Source organism: Monodelphis domestica, chromosome 3 (assembly GCF_027887165.1).
Source record: "Monodelphis domestica isolate mMonDom1 chromosome 3, mMonDom1.pri, whole genome shotgun sequence".
Classification (NCBI taxonomy): Eukaryota; Metazoa; Chordata; class Mammalia; order Didelphimorphia; family Didelphidae; genus Monodelphis; species Monodelphis domestica.
Window position 1 is genome coordinate 224,121,105 of NC_077229.1, and position 18,329 is coordinate 224,139,433.

Here is an 18,329-nt window from a genome sequence, read left to right on the forward strand (position 1 = left end):
TATTTTCACATTGGTCACTTTGTAAATAATGATCATAAGCACTGAAATTAAGGGTGACCAATGTCCTGGCAAAGAAACATTTTTTCTTATAGCCTTTGAATCATTACAACAGCTCCCACCTTTGCCTTTCCAAGGAGAATTTGTAATCCTTTAATTGTATCCTTTAATTGAGTTGCTATTTCTTTCTGTCTTCTGAACTTGTTTAGAGTAAGAATGCCAGGATCGGTATGATGAAGTTATATGGCATATCCCCTCAGTCACTATATAAAGATCTCACTTTTAGAGTAACAGACAAGTTTCTGCTTAGAGTTTATAAAACAGGGGTCCCACACTGTGGCCCACAGGCCACATGCGCCCCTCCCCAAGGCCATTTATCCAGCTCCGGACGCACTTCCGGAAGGGGCATCTCTTTCATTGGTGGTTAGCACAAAGCACAAAGTGTGGTGTCGCTAACGTACAGTGCTACTTCTGGTGACATAATTGTTTGCATGGCTCCTTGTTCTGAGAGTAACTGAATGAGAATGAGGTGCCGCGCAAAGGATTATGTGGCTGCACAATGGAAGACGTCAGCATGGTGAGCAGCAATCTGAGGGAGGGGATTCCGCACTGTGTATACTGCTGCCCAGTACAGTGGTGGCAGTGATGGGCCTGTGCAAGGTGTGACAGTCTCATCACGACCAGCACTGCAGCCTCTGCTATCCTTGACAGCAGCATACAAATTTGTTCATAGTTTGTTTTAATAGTTCGGCCCTCCAACGGTGTGAGAGACAGTGAACTGGCCCCCTGTGTAAAAAGTTTGGGGACCCCTGCTATAAAAGATAGGATTCTTAGCATTGTAAGATCCCCATTGCTAATGAAGGGGAAGAGTGCTACACTAGACTTGGGGCCATTTTGTAGTTTTCTTTGTTCCATAGATTATTAAAGCCAAAGATAATCAGTACTGTGTGGCCAGCCTTCTAGTGATCTAGAGCTTGCACTCCACTATAAAGCCTTCAAAGGACTCAGGATCACCTCTTCTTTTTCTTTTTTTTAAACCCTTACCTTCTGTCTTGGAATCAATACTGTGTATTGGTTCCAAGGCAGAAGAGTGGTAAGGGCTAGGCAATGAGGGTCAAGTGACTTGCCCAGAGTCACACAGCTGGGAAGTGTCTGAGGCCAGATTTGAACCCAGGACCTCCCATCTCTAGGCCTGACTCTCAATCCACTGAGCTACCCAGATGCCCCCGATCACCTCCTCTTCTTGACAAGAGCATCCAAGTAAGATTTTATGAAGGATAACAAAGGTGTTAAAGGTAGAATAATAGTAGGGAAATTGAGCAAATGAGTGTTACCAACAAGTTGTCTAAATGTTTGGAGTAGGGAATGTGGACTAGAAATGACAGAAAGCCTTGGTAAGATAATGATTCTTACCATACTGCTCTGCATATTGGTCAATCCCCCTATGAAAGCAATTATTGTACCCCACTCTTAACTGAGATGCAAAAATAGGAGACAAAAATGCAACCACTGTAGAGAAGAGATAGTTTATTTATTCCTAGATTAAATAAATCACAGTTAATCCATTACCTAATGGTAGTTAGGTATTGCAATGAATGGAGTGCCAAGTCTAATGTCAGTAAGACTCACCTTCCTGGATTCAAATCTAGCCTCAGACATTTAATGAAGCTATGTGTCCCCGTTTGCCTCAGTTCCTCAACTGTAAAATGAGCTGGAGAAGGAAATGGCCAATCATTCCAGCATCAAACCCCAAAAGGACTCAAAAAGAGTCTGACACAACTCAAACAGTTTCACAATTACTCATTACTCATAATCCATATGGACCCTCAACCTGTAATATGTACCATGGGTAAAAACAATTCTTTCCTTTCAGAAATTTACACTTTCAACTCCATCAAATATATCGACAATGTAAATATAGAGTAAATGATACTACCTAAATACAGTATATATATGTGCCAAGTGGGGGAAATATTCTATTCTGATCGAAATGGGTATGGCACTCCTCAAGTCTAACATTCTTTGTCTAGTCAAGAAAGTGTTGATAAAATGATGTATCAGATTATTAAAACCATATTTTTGTTTCATCTAATTATAGCCTCTTCCAAGTATATTCTCTACAAATTAAAAACTAATTTAAAACATTTCATTAAGGATTTTTAAAAATAATTTTTAAAAGTATCACTTGTCACTGAGTTCAAATCTGGCCTAACACTTACTAACTCGGTGATTCTGGGCAAGTCAATTACTCTGTTTGCCCCAGTTTCTTCATTTGTAAAATGAGCTGGAGAAGGAAATGGCAAACACATTCCAGTATCTTTGCCATGAATGCCCCAAATGGGGTCATAAAGAGTCAGATACGACTAGAAAACAACTGAAAAATGAAAATCATTTATTAGATAACCCTACCTCAGCCATGAATAAAATGTAGCATTTTACACATTGGAGTGCTTTTAAAGATACTGGTTCTTTTCTGGTTGCATGAAAATTATTTCTGCTGTCTTTAACTAATGTAAGAGTTTAACACTTGAGGGGAATGTAATTTATACTGTTTGTGGGGTTTTCCTTAAGGGACTTCCCTGACCAGCAGGGTCCCACAAGGGAAGGGGCTCACCTTTGTGATGGGACCCGAGGAGAGATAGGAACCGAGAACCAGGGTGGAGAATGAAAGACACGGACAAGTCAGTGGTTGGATAGGGCAGGCAACCCCTATGATACTCCCTTTGATAGGAAAGTATGAGTACAAAGGAACAGGAGGTGGATGAGGAGATTAAGATAGGGAATGCAGACCAAGATGGTTACAGCCTCGGAGAAGGAGAAGGTTAAGAGGAGAGAGACAGTCATTGAGGAGCCCAGTGGAGCTCCATGAAAGGGGAGAGAAAAGCCAAGAGGAAGTTCATGGGTTTGCCTCTGAATTTAATCCTGTCCTGCTTGGGCGGTACTCCCAAGCACCCAAGTAGTATCCACATCACAAAGTATAGACAATTAAGATTGGGTGACAAGGTAGAGGGAACACCTTTGGGTGTGTAGATTGCAAACCCGCTTTCCTGGGGAATTGAGCATGTTAATGAGTTTGTCTTAGCCAAGGGCCACATGGCCAGTTCAAGGTTACATTCACAAGCCTCATTGGTATAACCTTATGCTTGGAGACACGGTAACCATACAGTCATTTATATTTCATAGATGTGAATATGCTTGGGATGCTACACTGTTCTACTTACACGTCACTGGATTCAGAGCCGGAAGAGAGATTATCTTAACGAAAACCCTAATTTTATAGATAACATTGAAGTCTAGTGACTACAAGTAATAACACAAAAGCAGAGTAGGAAGGAACCATTTACATTTAACCCAAGATGAACATTACTAGTTCTTTCAGGCAATTCTTTTTTTTTTTAAACCCTTACCTTCCATCTTGGAGTCAATGTATTGGCTCCAAGGCAGAAGAGTGGTAAGGGCTAGGCAATGGGGGTCAAGTGACTTGCCCAGGGTCACACAGCTGGGAAGTGTCTGAGGCCAAATTTGAACCTAGGATCTCCTGTCTCTAGGCCTGACTCTCAAGTCACTGAGCCACCCAGCTGCCCCCTTTCAGGCAATTCTTATATGACACAGTCTCTGGCTTCATTTGTCTGTCTAGATTCTAGCTCACCAATGTTTTTCCAAAATCATGGAATATACAGTTGAACAACATGGTCAACTCCATGGCTTAGACACTAAGTTTCTCAAAGCAGAGTAAGATCACAATAATTTTTTTTTTGGCTAATATATCATACTGTTCAATCATACTGAGCTTGAAATTCAGTTAAAATTCACAAACCTTTTCCCTATACTATTGTTTAGGTATGATGCTATATATATGAAGTTGATTGAAGTAGGATTCAAGTAGGATACTTATAAGACCATCGATCCATACATAAATTTCATCTTATTAGAAATAGACTATTGTTTTAACATGTTGGGACTTTTAAAAGTCTTGATTTTATCATCCAATGTGCTGACTACCATTCCAGCTTTATGTCATGTACAAATTTGACAAGCATCTCAGCTATGCCTTTCTTCATCTCATCAATAAAAATGTTGATAGAACCAAGAACAAATTTCTAGGATACCTCCTTTCAAGCAGCCATTACCCCATTAATAGCTATTCACTGATCCATTCATTGGACCAGTTTTGAATCCACATAGAGAGTATAAACTCTCAATGCTTCATTAAATTCTAGGTGTACTATTGCTGGAGCATTTCATTGATCTACCAGTCTAGTAACACTATCAAAAACTGATTACATTAGCCATTTGTTCTTGGGAATCTAAGCTGAAATTAGTTATCACTGCTTCCCTTTCTAAATCTTCATAAACTAAATTCCTATAATAATATTTAATATTTGCTCATAATCACACTAGTATTAAGTTAATAGAGCTATGATTCAAACCTTGATGATTCAAATTCAAAGTCATGATTCAAACTCAAATACCTCCTGATTTGAAGTCCATTGTTCTATAATATTAAAATTCTGTACCCAAAACACATACCAGCATCTTCTCCATGATTGCTGATTTTCCTTGGAACTGTTCTCCTTCCCATGACAAACAAGAAGCTTCTGTCTGCATGTGTAAAAGGGAGGAGGTAGATGCAATAAGGAAGAAAGAAAGAGAAAAAATTAGTTTCTTACATGCTCCTCCTGCCACAGTCACAAATAAAGTAAGAAGAGAACAAAAATACAGGGATCAAGGAAGAAAAGGAAGTATGTGGATTCTTGTATTAGCCAGGTTTGAGTAATCCAGGATCTGGCATTTAGTAGGATGGATGTTAAAAAACAGGTTTTGTTTCTATTCTCTAAGATGGACTGGGCAAAGACCAAGAGTAGAGACTGACTCTTTCAGGGAAATAAATGTAATCCCATAGTGCAGTCTGGAGATCAAGTCAATTGTGTATCCATCACTGATCAAGGGAAAAGCAGTCCTGATAACCAGTTCTCTAATGTGGAAGATTGACAAGAAACCATAAATATGTCCTCTAAGAGGATCCAACTCCTTTTTCTGCTTTCATATTCACCAACCAACTTTGTGGTCCTAATTCTCTTCTCCAAGTACATTCTGTGCTGACCAGTTGAATGGAAATGTTTTGGTTCTTCATGAAAATTAGTAAATTGGCTATGAATCTCTTATGAATTTGATCATGATGAATCAAATTTTGTGCCTCATTGCCCTCAAGTTGACATCAAGTTTCTGGACTAACATTATCCTGGTACACAGAGGAAACAAATGAGAAAGGCCCCAGATAACTATCTGATAGTCTTACCAAAGAACTCCCCTTCCCTGTCACATGGAACCAAATGGAACCCAAATGGAACAACAAATTGAGTCTCATTAACCACAGTAAATTTCTGTGTAAATTTCCTTAGAATGCCTTTGGAGGGTGAAGACACAGAAGACTTAATTCTGACTCTATGATCAGGTCTTTGTGAAAGTCACTTTCCCTTCCTACCCCAAAGCCCTCCCCATCACCTTCAAGTTTCCCCAACTGTAAAATAAGATTACCTTGAGACTGTCTACTTGTAATGATAAATTGAGGCTAAATATAATTTAAAAAAACAATTAATAAACATGCACAGCAAATATCAATAATATGGAAATAGGTCTTGATCAATGACAAATGTAAAACCCAGTGGAATTGCACATTGGCTATGGGAGGGTGGTGGGAGGAGGGAAGGAAAGAACATGAATCATGGAACCATAGAAAAATATTCTTAATTAATCAATTAAATAAAATCTAAATAAGTAAATAAACAAACATGCACATAAAGTATTGACTCTAAAGGAATTTCATTGTATTTATTTCTTGTAACAGTTTTCTTGTTTTTATTTCTTATAACAGGAAGAGTAGGAAGATTCTATTTGGATTGGGGAGAGGAGGGGGTTATTTAGTCTTTAGTTTTTTACCAGACCTACATTAGATGAAATGAACTGAAAATACAATTAGGTTTCTTCTGAATTTCTAGTTTCTCTCTCAATTAAATTTTCCTGAAAATTTACAAATGGAAACATTCAATGTAGAACACAAACTTCAGAGCTGAACCATATTCTTATATGCCCTGTACAAGTACTAACAAATAGATAATGATACTAACCTCAAATGAAGTCCACAAGAAACAAACATGGTTTGTTTGGCCACGGCAAATAAAACAAGAGGGAATAATTCTGCAGTTACATCAGTCAGTAGGATTTTCAGTGTATGCTAACCCAATCTATCCTAGCAAGACTAATCATAGAAAAGGAATATTACTCCCTCATATAAGAGAAAGATTCAGGAAATTAAAAGAAGAAACAGCAAGGGCTGGGAGAATTTCTGGGCATTTTGATGCTGCTTAAGACACAATTACATTTTTTTTTTAAACTGATGCAGTAGCAGAAGGCTTATAATTACAATGTTATCTATTATAAGGCAATGTATAATAGGATTGCAGGCTTAACTATTCTTTAACTGGTAAGATTTGTATAACTCATGAATATTTCTGAACCTAAAGTGGCAACAGTAGACCCCTTCCCATCTCAAACCAGTATAGATACCATGATTCTTGTATTCTTGAACTGAATTGCTGCAGTACAACCTATTTAGATCTATGGGAAGTTGGGGGAGAGGGGCAGGGTTGGAAGAATGGAAACATTTGGAAGACCCAGATGGTACAAATTTCAAATGCTCATTTGCTTAATGACTTCATCTGTAGGAGGTTTATTAACATACCTGTTTGCCAATTTCCCTCCACCCCAGATGTATTTTAAGGTATAGCCCCAAGTATTCCTCATAGATCCTTAAAAAAGCAAACTACTGCACTGAGAGGGATTACAACATATACTCCAAGGGAGTATTGGGAACAGATGATCAGATCAATATAATCACCACTGCATACTCTAGTCAGCAGGTGAGCTGGCACATTCTGCATCAATTGCATTCTATGTTACCATTGATATTTCCCTTTGCCATAGAATGCCATATAGCTTCATAGATTACAAAACATGGTTTCTTTTCTAAAGAAAAGGGCAATTCCTTTCATTCAAATTTAGAATATAGAGGCTGGAATTGTACTCTCACAGCCAAATGGAATCCAGAAGTCATGAAAATATGACAACAGCTGCAGTCTTTTGATGTCACAGACTCATAGCTTTGAAATATCATAAACCCTTTACCACTTGGTTCTTCCTGCCAACATCATTTTCACCTCATTTCATCTATACCTACAGAAGTCAGACAACAAGATGACCTTCAAGCTTGCCAAGCTAGCCACTTGCACCTCCAAAAGGCTTGCCTTGCCCCTGCCTAGGGACCTTCCACTCCTTCCCCCTTCTTTGCAGCCCCACAACCCCCTGCTTTCATACAGCTCATATAGTTGCCTGATATCTAGGGGCAACTCTAGCAAAGAAAGAAACTGGGTTGTTCCTCAATAATTATTATATTTCCATTTTGCTATATTTATTCCACCCCAGTAATTAGGAACCCAGTTGCCATTGTTCAGATCCCATTGTTTACCCCACCTCCCACTGACCATTTTCTTATTCTCAATCCCTTCATTATAAAGCTCCAAATATCCCACTCTAAAAGTCCACAATCCCTGGTTACATTTTGGAATACTACTTATTGGTATAACTAGATTTCATCTTAACTCTATTCCTTTCTTGCTTTCTCCATCTTCTTACACTTACTGAGGCCTGGCTCCCTCCTCCTGATGACAAAGATTCCCTGGCTACCTTTTCCAGCAGTGGTTGCACTTTCATTTATAACACCCTGACTTACTGGTCATGTTGGAAATATTGGATTACTTCTTTACTCCCCACTGCCACTGCTGTGGTCTTCCTCTACCATCATCACTCAGTATCCTCTCCTTCTTTGAGGTTCATTCAAATTCATGTTCATCATCCAATCAAAATTCTTGGAATTGTTACCTACAGTACTTCAGGAAATTCTTCTTTCTTCCTCCATGAGTTTAATCCCTGGCCTACAATCTGGTCTTCTCACATCTGCCTTCACAACAGGGAACTTATGACATATTTACTGGTATTCCCTTCAAATGCTTTAGCTTCCCATTTCCTCAATTTATTTCTCATGACCTACTTCTCAACTTCATCAGTTACACACAAATTTTTTTTCAATTTTGCAATCACCCATAATTGCTCTATATATCCATGTTAATGAACACTGAAATTTTTTTATAGTCTCATTATCTGCTCATAAACCTACTGTCATTCTATTTCTTACTCTACCTTACAAGTCTGAACCTTCTTCTCCTTTCTCATCATGATCTCCAATCCCTATACCCTTCAGGTCTTTGCCAGGCCTTTATCCTTGCACTGGTTACATTCTCTTCCCATCCTCTTCATGGCCCCTTGGTGAACTGGTTCAACTTTACACCACTTATTTCTCTTGAGATCCTTGCTGCTTCCCCCCCCTCCCCAAAAAGATCTTGTCCTTACAAACTAACACCCCCAGGCCCCCACTGCTTTGTACTTTACACAAGTCACTGCATGAACATAGAGAAAATCATGATTCAGGGTGACTGGATCCACTATGAGTTTGTTACTTAATCTCAAGTAGGCTCTCACATTTCCAAAGCAATACTTTTATATCTCCCTAATCAATTCACTAACCGACTCTGCACAGCAACTTTTCTACGCTCTTTTTTTCCTTGAGTATAAATCAGATACTTCCTAGATATATGGCTTTGGCAAATCACTTTTTTTGCCTCAGTTTCCTCAAATATAAAATGGAGATAGTATCATAGTTGCTATCAAGATTAAATAAGGTAATATTTGTAAAATGATTAGTATAGTGCCTGAAACAAGAGGTACAATAAATGTTAGCTATTATCATCCCTCAAACCTTAACACAGCTCCCTGTATCCTCACCCTCTCAGATGAGAAGTATTCACTGAGAGCACCTTCTTCTTTCCTGTTGCTCATCTCAAATTACTGAAATGCCTTCTGCCATTATCTCTAACTTCATCCATTTCACATGAAGAGGTGGATGTTCTTGCCAAAGCAAACCCTTCCATATGCACAAATGATCCCATCTACCTCATCTCTAACATATTGCCTGCTGTACCATCTCTATAAATCATCTCTCAGAATCTTCAGTTATTCCCTGCATACTTTCTGGCTGCTTCCCTTCTGCCTTCAAACATGCCCCTGTCTCCTTCTTCCTCAAAAAATCTGTACTTGATCTGTCCACCTTCACTAGCTATATTGTCCTATATCTATCTCTTCTCCCTCCCTGGCTAAATTCCTTGAAAAGGCTATTATTGCCTTCTTGTTTTTAATTCTTTGCAGTCCAGCTTCTGACCTCATCAACCAAAACTTCTATCTCCAAATTTACCAATGGTCTCTCAATTGCCAAATCCAATGATCTTTTCTCCTTTTCCATCCATCTTAATCTCTCTGTAGCCTTTGACTCTGTTCTTCACCCTCTTCTCAATGCTTTCTTCTCTAGGTTTTTATGACATTGCTCTCCTCTATTTCTTCTCCTACATGCCTTACTGTTCCTTCTCAGTCTCCTCTGCTAGATATTCATTCAAGTCTTGCTTGCAAATCATAGAGATTTCTCAAGGCTCCATCCAGAGCACTCTTTTCTTCTACTTCTATACTACTTCACTTGGTGATCTTATTAGATTCCATGATTTCAATTATATCTCTATGCAAATGACTCACATCTATTTGTTCAGCTCTAACCTCTCTGCTGACTCAAATCTTCACACCTATTGAACATCTCAAATTAGTATTAATGTAAACATCAACCTCAACATGTCTAAAATTGAACTCGTTTCCTTCCCTCTAAGCCCTCCTTTCTTCATGACTTCTCTGTAACTATACAGAGCACCACTATCCTCCCAGTCCCCTAAGCTGGCAACCTTGGTGTCATTTGTAACTGACTTCTTGCTCTTTTGCATCTCCCATAATATCCAATCATTTGTCAAGGCCTGTTTGTTTCTACCTTCAGAGTATCTCTCAAATAGTCTTCATTCTCTTCTCTGTCAAGGAAACCTTCTTAGTCCAAGTCCTCATCATTCTAGACTAGTATAAGAGTTTGCTGGTTGGTCTCCCCACTTCACTCCAATCAATCTTCCACTCAGCAGTCAAAATTATCTTCTTAAAATGTAGGTCTGTCTATATTGTCTCCTAATTTAATAAACTCCGGTGATTTCCTATTATCTCCACAATCAAATATAAAATCCTGGCCCTTACACATTGAAATAATTTTTTTTAATTTTCTTTTTATTACCAACATTCAGCACAATGCCTAACACCATAGTAGTAAATGCTTAATAAATCCTAATTGACAGAGAAGATGCAACTCCCTTCTTGTAAGGCTAATGAACAAGTCCTAAATTTATTCCTCCCTAAGGTGTAAAAAAGTCGAATATTGTGATTCTATATTTAGAAATATTGAAATGAATCCTGGGCTGGGTCAAAAGAGATCATTCAGATCCCACCTATATGAATTTGGATGAATCATTTCATTTTTTTGAGTCTTTGTTTCCCTAACATAGACTTAAGATTAATAGCATTTGCGTATTTCACAGGATTGTTGCATCAAAGTGAGATAATATGTGAAAATTTTAAAATTGGCAAAAGACTACAAAAGAGTTATTACTCAATTACAGAAATATATAGAAGATGTCTATTGAAAACACTTATGGTAAACCTCAAGTTAATTGTTAAATAACAGGAATAAAGGTGGCAGGAATAATAGAAAATATGAAAGTCCAAAAAAAGAAACTAGATTTCAAAACCATAACAGGTTTTTTTTTTTATCATTTGTTTGTAACCATCAAGGTAACAGAATGGAGAAAACCAAACCACCTCTCATCAGTAGGCTTTAATCAAACATTCAAAAGGAAAAGGAGCTCACTCATTAGACTGGCAAAATTGATCCAAAAAGGGGGGAAAAATTTGGAGGGGCTGGGGAAAAATGGGGAGGGGACTCAATTTAAATAGAAAAAAAGGAGAGAGGCTGAATTACTCAGGAAGATGTTTATTAATTTAAATTTTAAGAGCTTTATTTCCCGCTTTTCATTTACCTAGGGTATAGCTCCCTTAATACCAGTATTTGACTAGGGGAAGTAAAATCAAGTGAGAAGGATTGGCAAGTCATTATTAGTATTTCCTTAAGGAAATGTTGGCTGGTCATATAAAACCCTAGTCAAGAGTATCAGAACCCTAGATGCACCAAGAAATCCTAGATGGGGGGGGGGGGGGGTGGCAATAAACCCCTTTCCTTACATCTTCGTCAGCACCTGTGAAAAGATATTTGCCAGAAATAGGCAGCTTCCAATAGTTGTCAGTTCACATGAAGCCCTAAAAACTTGAAAAAAATAAAAATCTAAATTCACTCTTAACTGTATTCACAACTAAGACCACTCAAGAGAAAAAAAAAGGGGGGGGTAGAAAGGATATTAATCATATCTTTGCATTGTAATTACCCAGATCAAATGCATAACATAGACTTTATTATTCATGCACTTAGAACATCCACAATAATTGATTCCCTTCTTCCCACTCCTTATAAACTTCTCTCCCTAGTCTCAATCCCAATTAGAAAATGGAAAAAGTAAAACACATGTTAATAGCTTTGCTGTAATCTATCAAGCATGAACACTGGACCCAAAAGATTATGGGTCATTTAACTTGGGAAGAAGGGTTCTCTATTATTTACCTTTTTAAAAAAAAGTTACCTTTCATAAAGAATTTCTTGATGGTATATAAAGTATGCCAAGCCCACGAGTCCTCAAAATAAATTTTGTCACTCAAGCAGATCAACAATGAAGAAGAAAAAATGTTTAATCACATTCAAATTGGTACCTACATAGAGAGCACTTAGTTGTACCCTGTCGGCATCAAAGTGGCGGTAATAGAGATGTACAAAACTTGCTCCAACTTGCTCCCACATAGGACTTTCAGCCATTTTTCATTCAATGTCTGTCAAAGAAGCAAAAACTGCTTAAAAGACCTTATGCCAAGCACACAAAATGCTACCATATTGGTAAGATTACTGGAAAATGCAGACAAGTTTTTAAGACAAAGGGAGAGGGGAAATGTTCCTTTTTCCACAGTACACAGTGGGGATACGACATGCTGAGTAAATGATTTCCCATGAAAACAGTTATATATCAATTCATTTCCTACTTACCATGCTATTCAGGACCCACCACAGGAATTCATTAAAAATAAAGTGACAAGCCACATGCTGAGCCTATATATAAACTCACAAAAGAGCTTTTTTTTTAAGGGTAAAGGAGAAAAGGGAAAGAGCAGAGTACAGAAATTTCAATGAAATTTTTCCACCACCAGACTCAGAGCAGACACCAAGTTGAACATGAGAATAAAAATAAAAGTTCTGAAACACAGTTAACACCCACAATCTTTTTAAAGAATTAGAGGTAATCACAGGGACAGAAACTAGTCTTCTGGGACGACCTTTTGAAAAAAGGAAATCTGGAAACCAGAAAGTCAAAGTGTAACTATAATATCTGCCCATTTTAACTTGTTAAAAGTAACCAGATATTAGGTACAAATAAGAAAGAATACTGGACTACGAATGGGAAGACTCATGAGTTTAAAGCCTAGCTCTGACTAGGTAGCTACATCATCTGGAGGAAGGAACTTTTAAACTCTCTGAGTCTTTTTCCTCACCAGTATAATGAGACTACAGACTATCAGCATTTATCTTCCAGGACTATTCATTCAAATGATATGTGATTGGATTATCTCAATCAACAGTCATTTATTAAGCATTCAGGAAGTACTGTGAGAATAAAAAAATCTCTACTCTCAAGTTTACCTTCTAATAGGGGAGACCTAGGATAAACCCCTACACCTACATACTCACATACAAATATATGACATAAATATAAAATAAATGCAAATACATACAAAATAGTTAAATACAAAGTAGTTTGGGAGAGAGATCACTGGCAGTTCAGGCTCTCATCACCTTTCATTTATTTATTTATTTATTTGTTAATTTATTTGTTTGTTTATTTATTTATTTTTAAATCCTTACCTTCAGTCTTAGAATCAATACACAATACTATGTGTATTGATTCTAAGGAAAAAGAATGGTAAGGGCTAGGCAATGGGGGTCAAGTGACTTGCCCAGGGTCACCCAGCTGGGAAGTGTCTGAGACCAAATTTTAACCCAAGCCCTCCCATCTCTAGTTCTGGCTTTCAATCCACTGAGCCACTAGGCTACCCTAGACCCCATCAAGGGTGACTGGAGGGCCTCAGACAGAGCTGTCACCAAGTAGGAATGTCTTTCCTCTTCCCTATCCATAGGCCACTCACCAACTTTTCTGTCAGTTTACCTCTTCTCCTTTTTCTCTTCTGGCCAAACTAACCACCTTCCCCCCATCTCCACCCCTTCCAAAGGACCCTTTAAGTCCATCTCCTCACTCTCCCTTGCCATTGGGAATGGACCACTCCCACAAGACATCCAACGGATTTCCATGCCTAGCCATTCACTCTATAACAGCACCTTCCTTCACCACATGTCTTCCCCAAAGAGTAGGAACCCCTTGAGGCTGAGTACCGTCATCACATTTCACATATGCTTCACATGTACACACATATACTTCTTTTTCTATTTGTATTCCCAGCACTTAGTACAGTGCTTGACCTGTATTAAATACTTCATAAATGCCTTTTAATTATTCATTCAGAGTCAATTCCATAGTTAAAAGGTCTTAGTTCTTTGAAAGCTCATAGCGTAAAAACTTAGTGAACTGAAGCCCACATCATCAGCTAATATTTATTGAATGCTATTCTGAACATTCCTCAATTGAAGTCCGATTCTGATATCATAGTATGCATTTTTTCCAGGGCCCGATTCTCCTTTTTTTCTCTGGCAATAGTATGAAGGACAGATTGGGTTAGGAGGCCAGGATAGAAGAGGCAATTTCAGTCTCCTGGGTGAATGGTATGATTAACTGTACTGGGATGACAGCAGGAAGGAAAACTAGGAGATAGATGTAACACAAATTATGTTAATCCAGCAAGTTGGAAAAATTTTTCAGTAAATGTCCAGTGACAAACTTAAATTCAGAGAGCAAAAGTTTAATAAAGGGGCCCTTTGGTCTCTATTTTTTCAACAGTTCTCAGGGCCCTCCTCCCACCTTGCAATGTGGGGGCTCTTTGGCACATATTTGCCTACACAGAGAAAGGAAGGGGAAGCATCTGGTACAGACACTGCCTTTCTTGGCCTGATTCTAGCTTTTTTTCCCCTATTGACTTTAGAACATTTTCCCTTCAAACTAGAGCCACATGATTGAGGCAGCATTGGAGGTAGGGGGAGAAACTATAAACTTACATAACCTTAATTTTTTATCTTTAAAATAAGGATATTACAATTTAAACTACCAACCTCACTAGTTGTGAAGAAAACACTTTGTATCTTGAAGCAATATCTATTGTTCAAAGACCAGTAGAACTATTTGGAAGGGCTCATCATCAGGCTGGCAGCTGGGTGATAGATTTTTTTTTAACCACAGCCGATCCTGAAAGCAAAAATAAGTTGGAAATGGTCTGTGATCTTCATTATCCACTGATCACTTAAATACAAAAACACAGAGCTACAGGAAACTTCTCAAGATACCAGGCATCACAAATAAGAGTATGATCATATTTACATTTTCATAGTTCTATGGATCATTCTCCTCATTTTGCATCATTGAACATCAATACAGAGCCTCTAAATTCTAAATTACAGAGTTCTTGAGGTAGAGCTTTTAAACAATCTCTCCTTATGAATACTTTCCTCTCCAAAGCTGGGAAAAGGGAGGATCATACACTCTGGGAGGGAACAAAACCAAGAGGCATTGACCAACAAACTGTAAGCTTTGTGAAGTTTCCTTGATAAATGCCGGAAGTAGGAAATTATAAAAATGACAGTTTTAAGATCCTCTTAAAACAGACACATGCAAAACAAATCTCTGTGGGATAACAAACAACTTTTATCCATTTACAGCAAAGAATTAGTTTAGCCCAACTTAATTTTGGGTCAGAGCACAAATTCTACTGGATTTTCCCACAGGACTTGATCTCAACAAAGTAAAGAAAGCTTATTTTAAAAGAAGGAATAAATTTGGGCCACTCGATGTTGTATTATTTACTCTTATGAGTGCCCTTCCCCAATCTTGGGGGCCTTCTGAACCCCAGAAAAGGCAAGCCTCTGAGGCTGGAGGTGCCAGGTGGGTGAGGACAAGGAATCCTCCAATTCCAAATGTTTTTTGCTTCTCCTATAGTCTACAAATTGCACCTTAGAAAGCTACCTTCAGTTTCCGAACACCGTTAGCTGGACCAAAATTGAGTACCCAGCACCCTATTACCCTTAACCCAACTCAGAGGGCTGAATCGTGCCTTCAGTGGTGATACAACTCCAAGAAGCCACAGAGGCTCCCATCATCTAGAGAGACCTGGGGCAAGGCATGCCACTTAACTGCAGTTCGATGATCCAGCTTAACCCAACGGTTCTTCAGGCCACCTCCCAACCCAAAAGGGAAAACTAAACCACTTCTCCCTCTTCTCCCTAAAGAGAAACAGTTGCAGCCGCCAATAGCCAAATTTAAAAAAAAAAAAGTGGCGCAAGAGAGTACCTGTACCTTGTCTTCGTCTGCAATGGGAGATGAAGATGAGACCGATTTCGGCTTTCTAGCTTAAAACTTTTTTTTGCAGCAAGGATTCTCAGAGGGCTTTCCTCCCTACACGTCGTCCCCCCCCCCTCCCCCCCGGCACCCGCCCCCACGCCCCAGTCAGAAATAGCCGCAGGAAAAGCTTGCACAACCACCCCCGCAGCCATCACTTCAGGGCATTTAAAAAAGATTAAGTCCTACTTCGCCATCTCCTCCACTCTCCTTTCTCCTCCGAAGTACCTAAGATTACACCAAGGTTTTTTTTTTTCCTTATCCCCTACTCCAAAAGGCAATCCAATATCAGCACCTCCCGCCCACCTCCCAATCGGAATACACTTTCCAACTCCCTGGATTCGGATACAACCCAGAAGCTGTGTTCGGGAACTAGCCCTCCTCTGGCCGCGCGCACACGTGCATGTCACCTACAGCGGCAGTAGTGGTGCCACAATCTCCCCCCTCCCCCCTTGCCTTTTCTCCTCTCTTCCCTCCTTCCTCCAGAAGCTTGGGAGATCTGGGCAGTGGCTCTCCCCAGTACAAGTCTCCTTCCTACCAAAAGGGGTACACATACGATCTGCATTTTCCTGGTCCCCATGGCCCCATTCCCAGGTAGTAGAGATTGGAGTACGGTGGGGTACCCGGCAGGTGATGAACTGTTCTGCTCTAACGTTCCTCCCACCGCCACACGCAATACTTCTGGAGCTTCTAGGACCTAAGAGAGCTTCAGTCGCACTCCATTTATCCCTAGCTTTGTTGACAAACCCCCACCCCCAAATCTTTTTCCTCTGTACACACAACACACACCCAAACACACCCACTCACTCACGCGCGTGCGCGCGGGGACACACGCGCGCGCACACATACACACACTCTCCTTTCTCTGGCATCTGGAAATGGCCCCCTCCCCAGATGCTCAGACTTCCTTAAGTACCTCAATCTTTCTTCTCTTGCCACCCAGCCCTCTAGATGAAGAGCCCCGCAAGCATAGATCCATCTTTCCTTCTCCGCACCCTGACCACCCTGACCCCTTCTTGCCAGCCCTTTCCCCCGAAGCACACACGTGTGTTGGGGCTGCAGAACCCCTGAACCACGCCCTCCGTACCCTGCTCTCTGCAGCACGAGATGCAACTCCTTTCCAGCCGCAGCAGAGAAGCTGCTCCACAGCCGCCGTGGCCGCCTCCGGCTCGAAGGAAAGCGAGTGCTACCAATCGGCCTGCCTTCCCCAGCCGCAAAAGGCTTCACTTTCCCGCGAGCAAAGCGAGTACCAGCGGCTGGAAGCTTACTCCATAGAGTACATAGAGTACCCTGACCATACCCTCCAAGCCCCTATAGCATCCCACTGCTTTATGAAGGATAAATAAATGTCCATTCTCCTCCCTCAACGACCTATTCGGCTCCCAACGCAAAGTTGATTCCTTTGCAGCTTCTCGTCCAACTTTGGGACGATTGGAAAGGAAAAACAAAACAAAACCCAAAACCCAAACCCAAACCCTTGCATCGCCGCGATTTTTGTGGATGCTGTTTCTTGTGCTGTTCTGGAGCAAACTTCGAGACCCACATCCTCTCCCCTATACCCCACCCCAACATCCTTCCCTCAGCACCCCATCGTCTTACCCGCCGCACCGGAGCAGATGAGCCCGGGAAGCTAAAAGGAAAAATCGTGCAGGAGTAGCGGCAAGACCTTATTGGATAGTACCCTCCTGGGTGCCGGGAGGCCGGTAGGTGGCGCTGCCTTGGTGGTCGTGGGACTCCTGGACGAAGAGCCGTTGACTTTGCTGCTTGAACCCTCTGCCTTGTCTGCACGGGGGCGCGAAAAATTTCCAGCCTACACAAAATGCTATTGAGTTGTACAAGAGAGCCTAGGGGATTGGGGGGGGAGCAGTTCTTGGCTCTTTCTCCCTTCCCCCGTATCAGTCCTCATAAAAACTCCTTCACTAGGCCATGCTCCCCCACGCGCGAAGTGGAGTTTAAGGAGCATGATTAATAGGTTCGGGGCAGAGTTTGAAGTAGATTTGCAGGGGCGTGCGCAGGAGAGAGAGGGGAGGGGACATCGGCGAGGTGGAGATACCCACTTAGGGTATAGAGAGGGGGTGGCGGAGGATGAGCGTCCCCAATTAATTTGTTTGCCGGTATCTGCCAGTTACTTTGATCCAATGGGAAAAGCGTTTCTTCTTAGACATAGATACCAGAAGAAATAGAAATCTCTCAGGGGGGAGAGGTGGGGAGAGAGACAGAGACCGAAGGGGGGGAGGAGGGAGAAGAGGGGAGGAATAAAGAGTGACCTTGGGGGAAACTCATTTCACCTTGTTTAGTTTCCGTTTACTTGCTATTAACTGTGAGCTTTAGACTTGGTCTCATCCCACTCTAAAAATCCTTCCATGCTAAGTGGTGCACATTCATCGCTAGGAAATATGGAGACCGGGGTATCTGTGGAACGAAACTTGCTTTGAGATTGGCAAGATTATCCAAGAAATTTTTTAATTAGGTTATGGTTTTTTCAGGCTCCTCAGATGTATAAAGTCCCATAAGATCTATAATTTGATTCATCAATATTACGATTAACAGAAGGATCAATGGCTCTCCTGATAGTTACAACCCGAGTGACCGTTGGACAAGTCACTTGGCCCCACTGTGCCTCAGTTTCCTCATCTGCAAGGTGAAAGA

The 18,329-nt window shown here is 40.5% G+C and overlaps 1 protein-coding gene across 4 annotated transcripts in view; it reads right to left on the reverse strand.

The window, feature by feature from the left end:
• LOC100023754 (nuclear transport factor 2-like) overlaps window positions 1-17,707 on the reverse strand; it is a 37,188-nt gene extending 19,481 nt beyond the window's left edge. Inside the window, exons 1-4 of one of the 4 annotated variants that reach the window (XM_007487833.3) lie at window positions 17,280-17,707; window positions 14,402-14,534; window positions 11,849-11,961; window positions 4,528-4,599 (exon numbers count right to left, since the gene is read on the reverse strand). In XM_007487833.3, coding sequence (XP_007487895.1) covers window positions 4,528-4,599; window positions 11,849-11,947 — 171 coding nt within the window. In that variant the 5' untranslated portion in view covers window positions 11,948-11,961; window positions 14,402-14,534; window positions 17,280-17,707. Of the gene's footprint in view, window positions 1-4,527; window positions 4,600-11,848; window positions 11,962-14,401; window positions 14,535-15,632; window positions 15,752-17,279 lie in introns of those variants that run through there. The other 3 variants (XM_056823532.1, XM_007487832.3, XM_007487837.3) reach the window with 3 other exon arrangements.
• Between the last annotated feature and the right edge of the window lie 622 nt (window positions 17,708-18,329).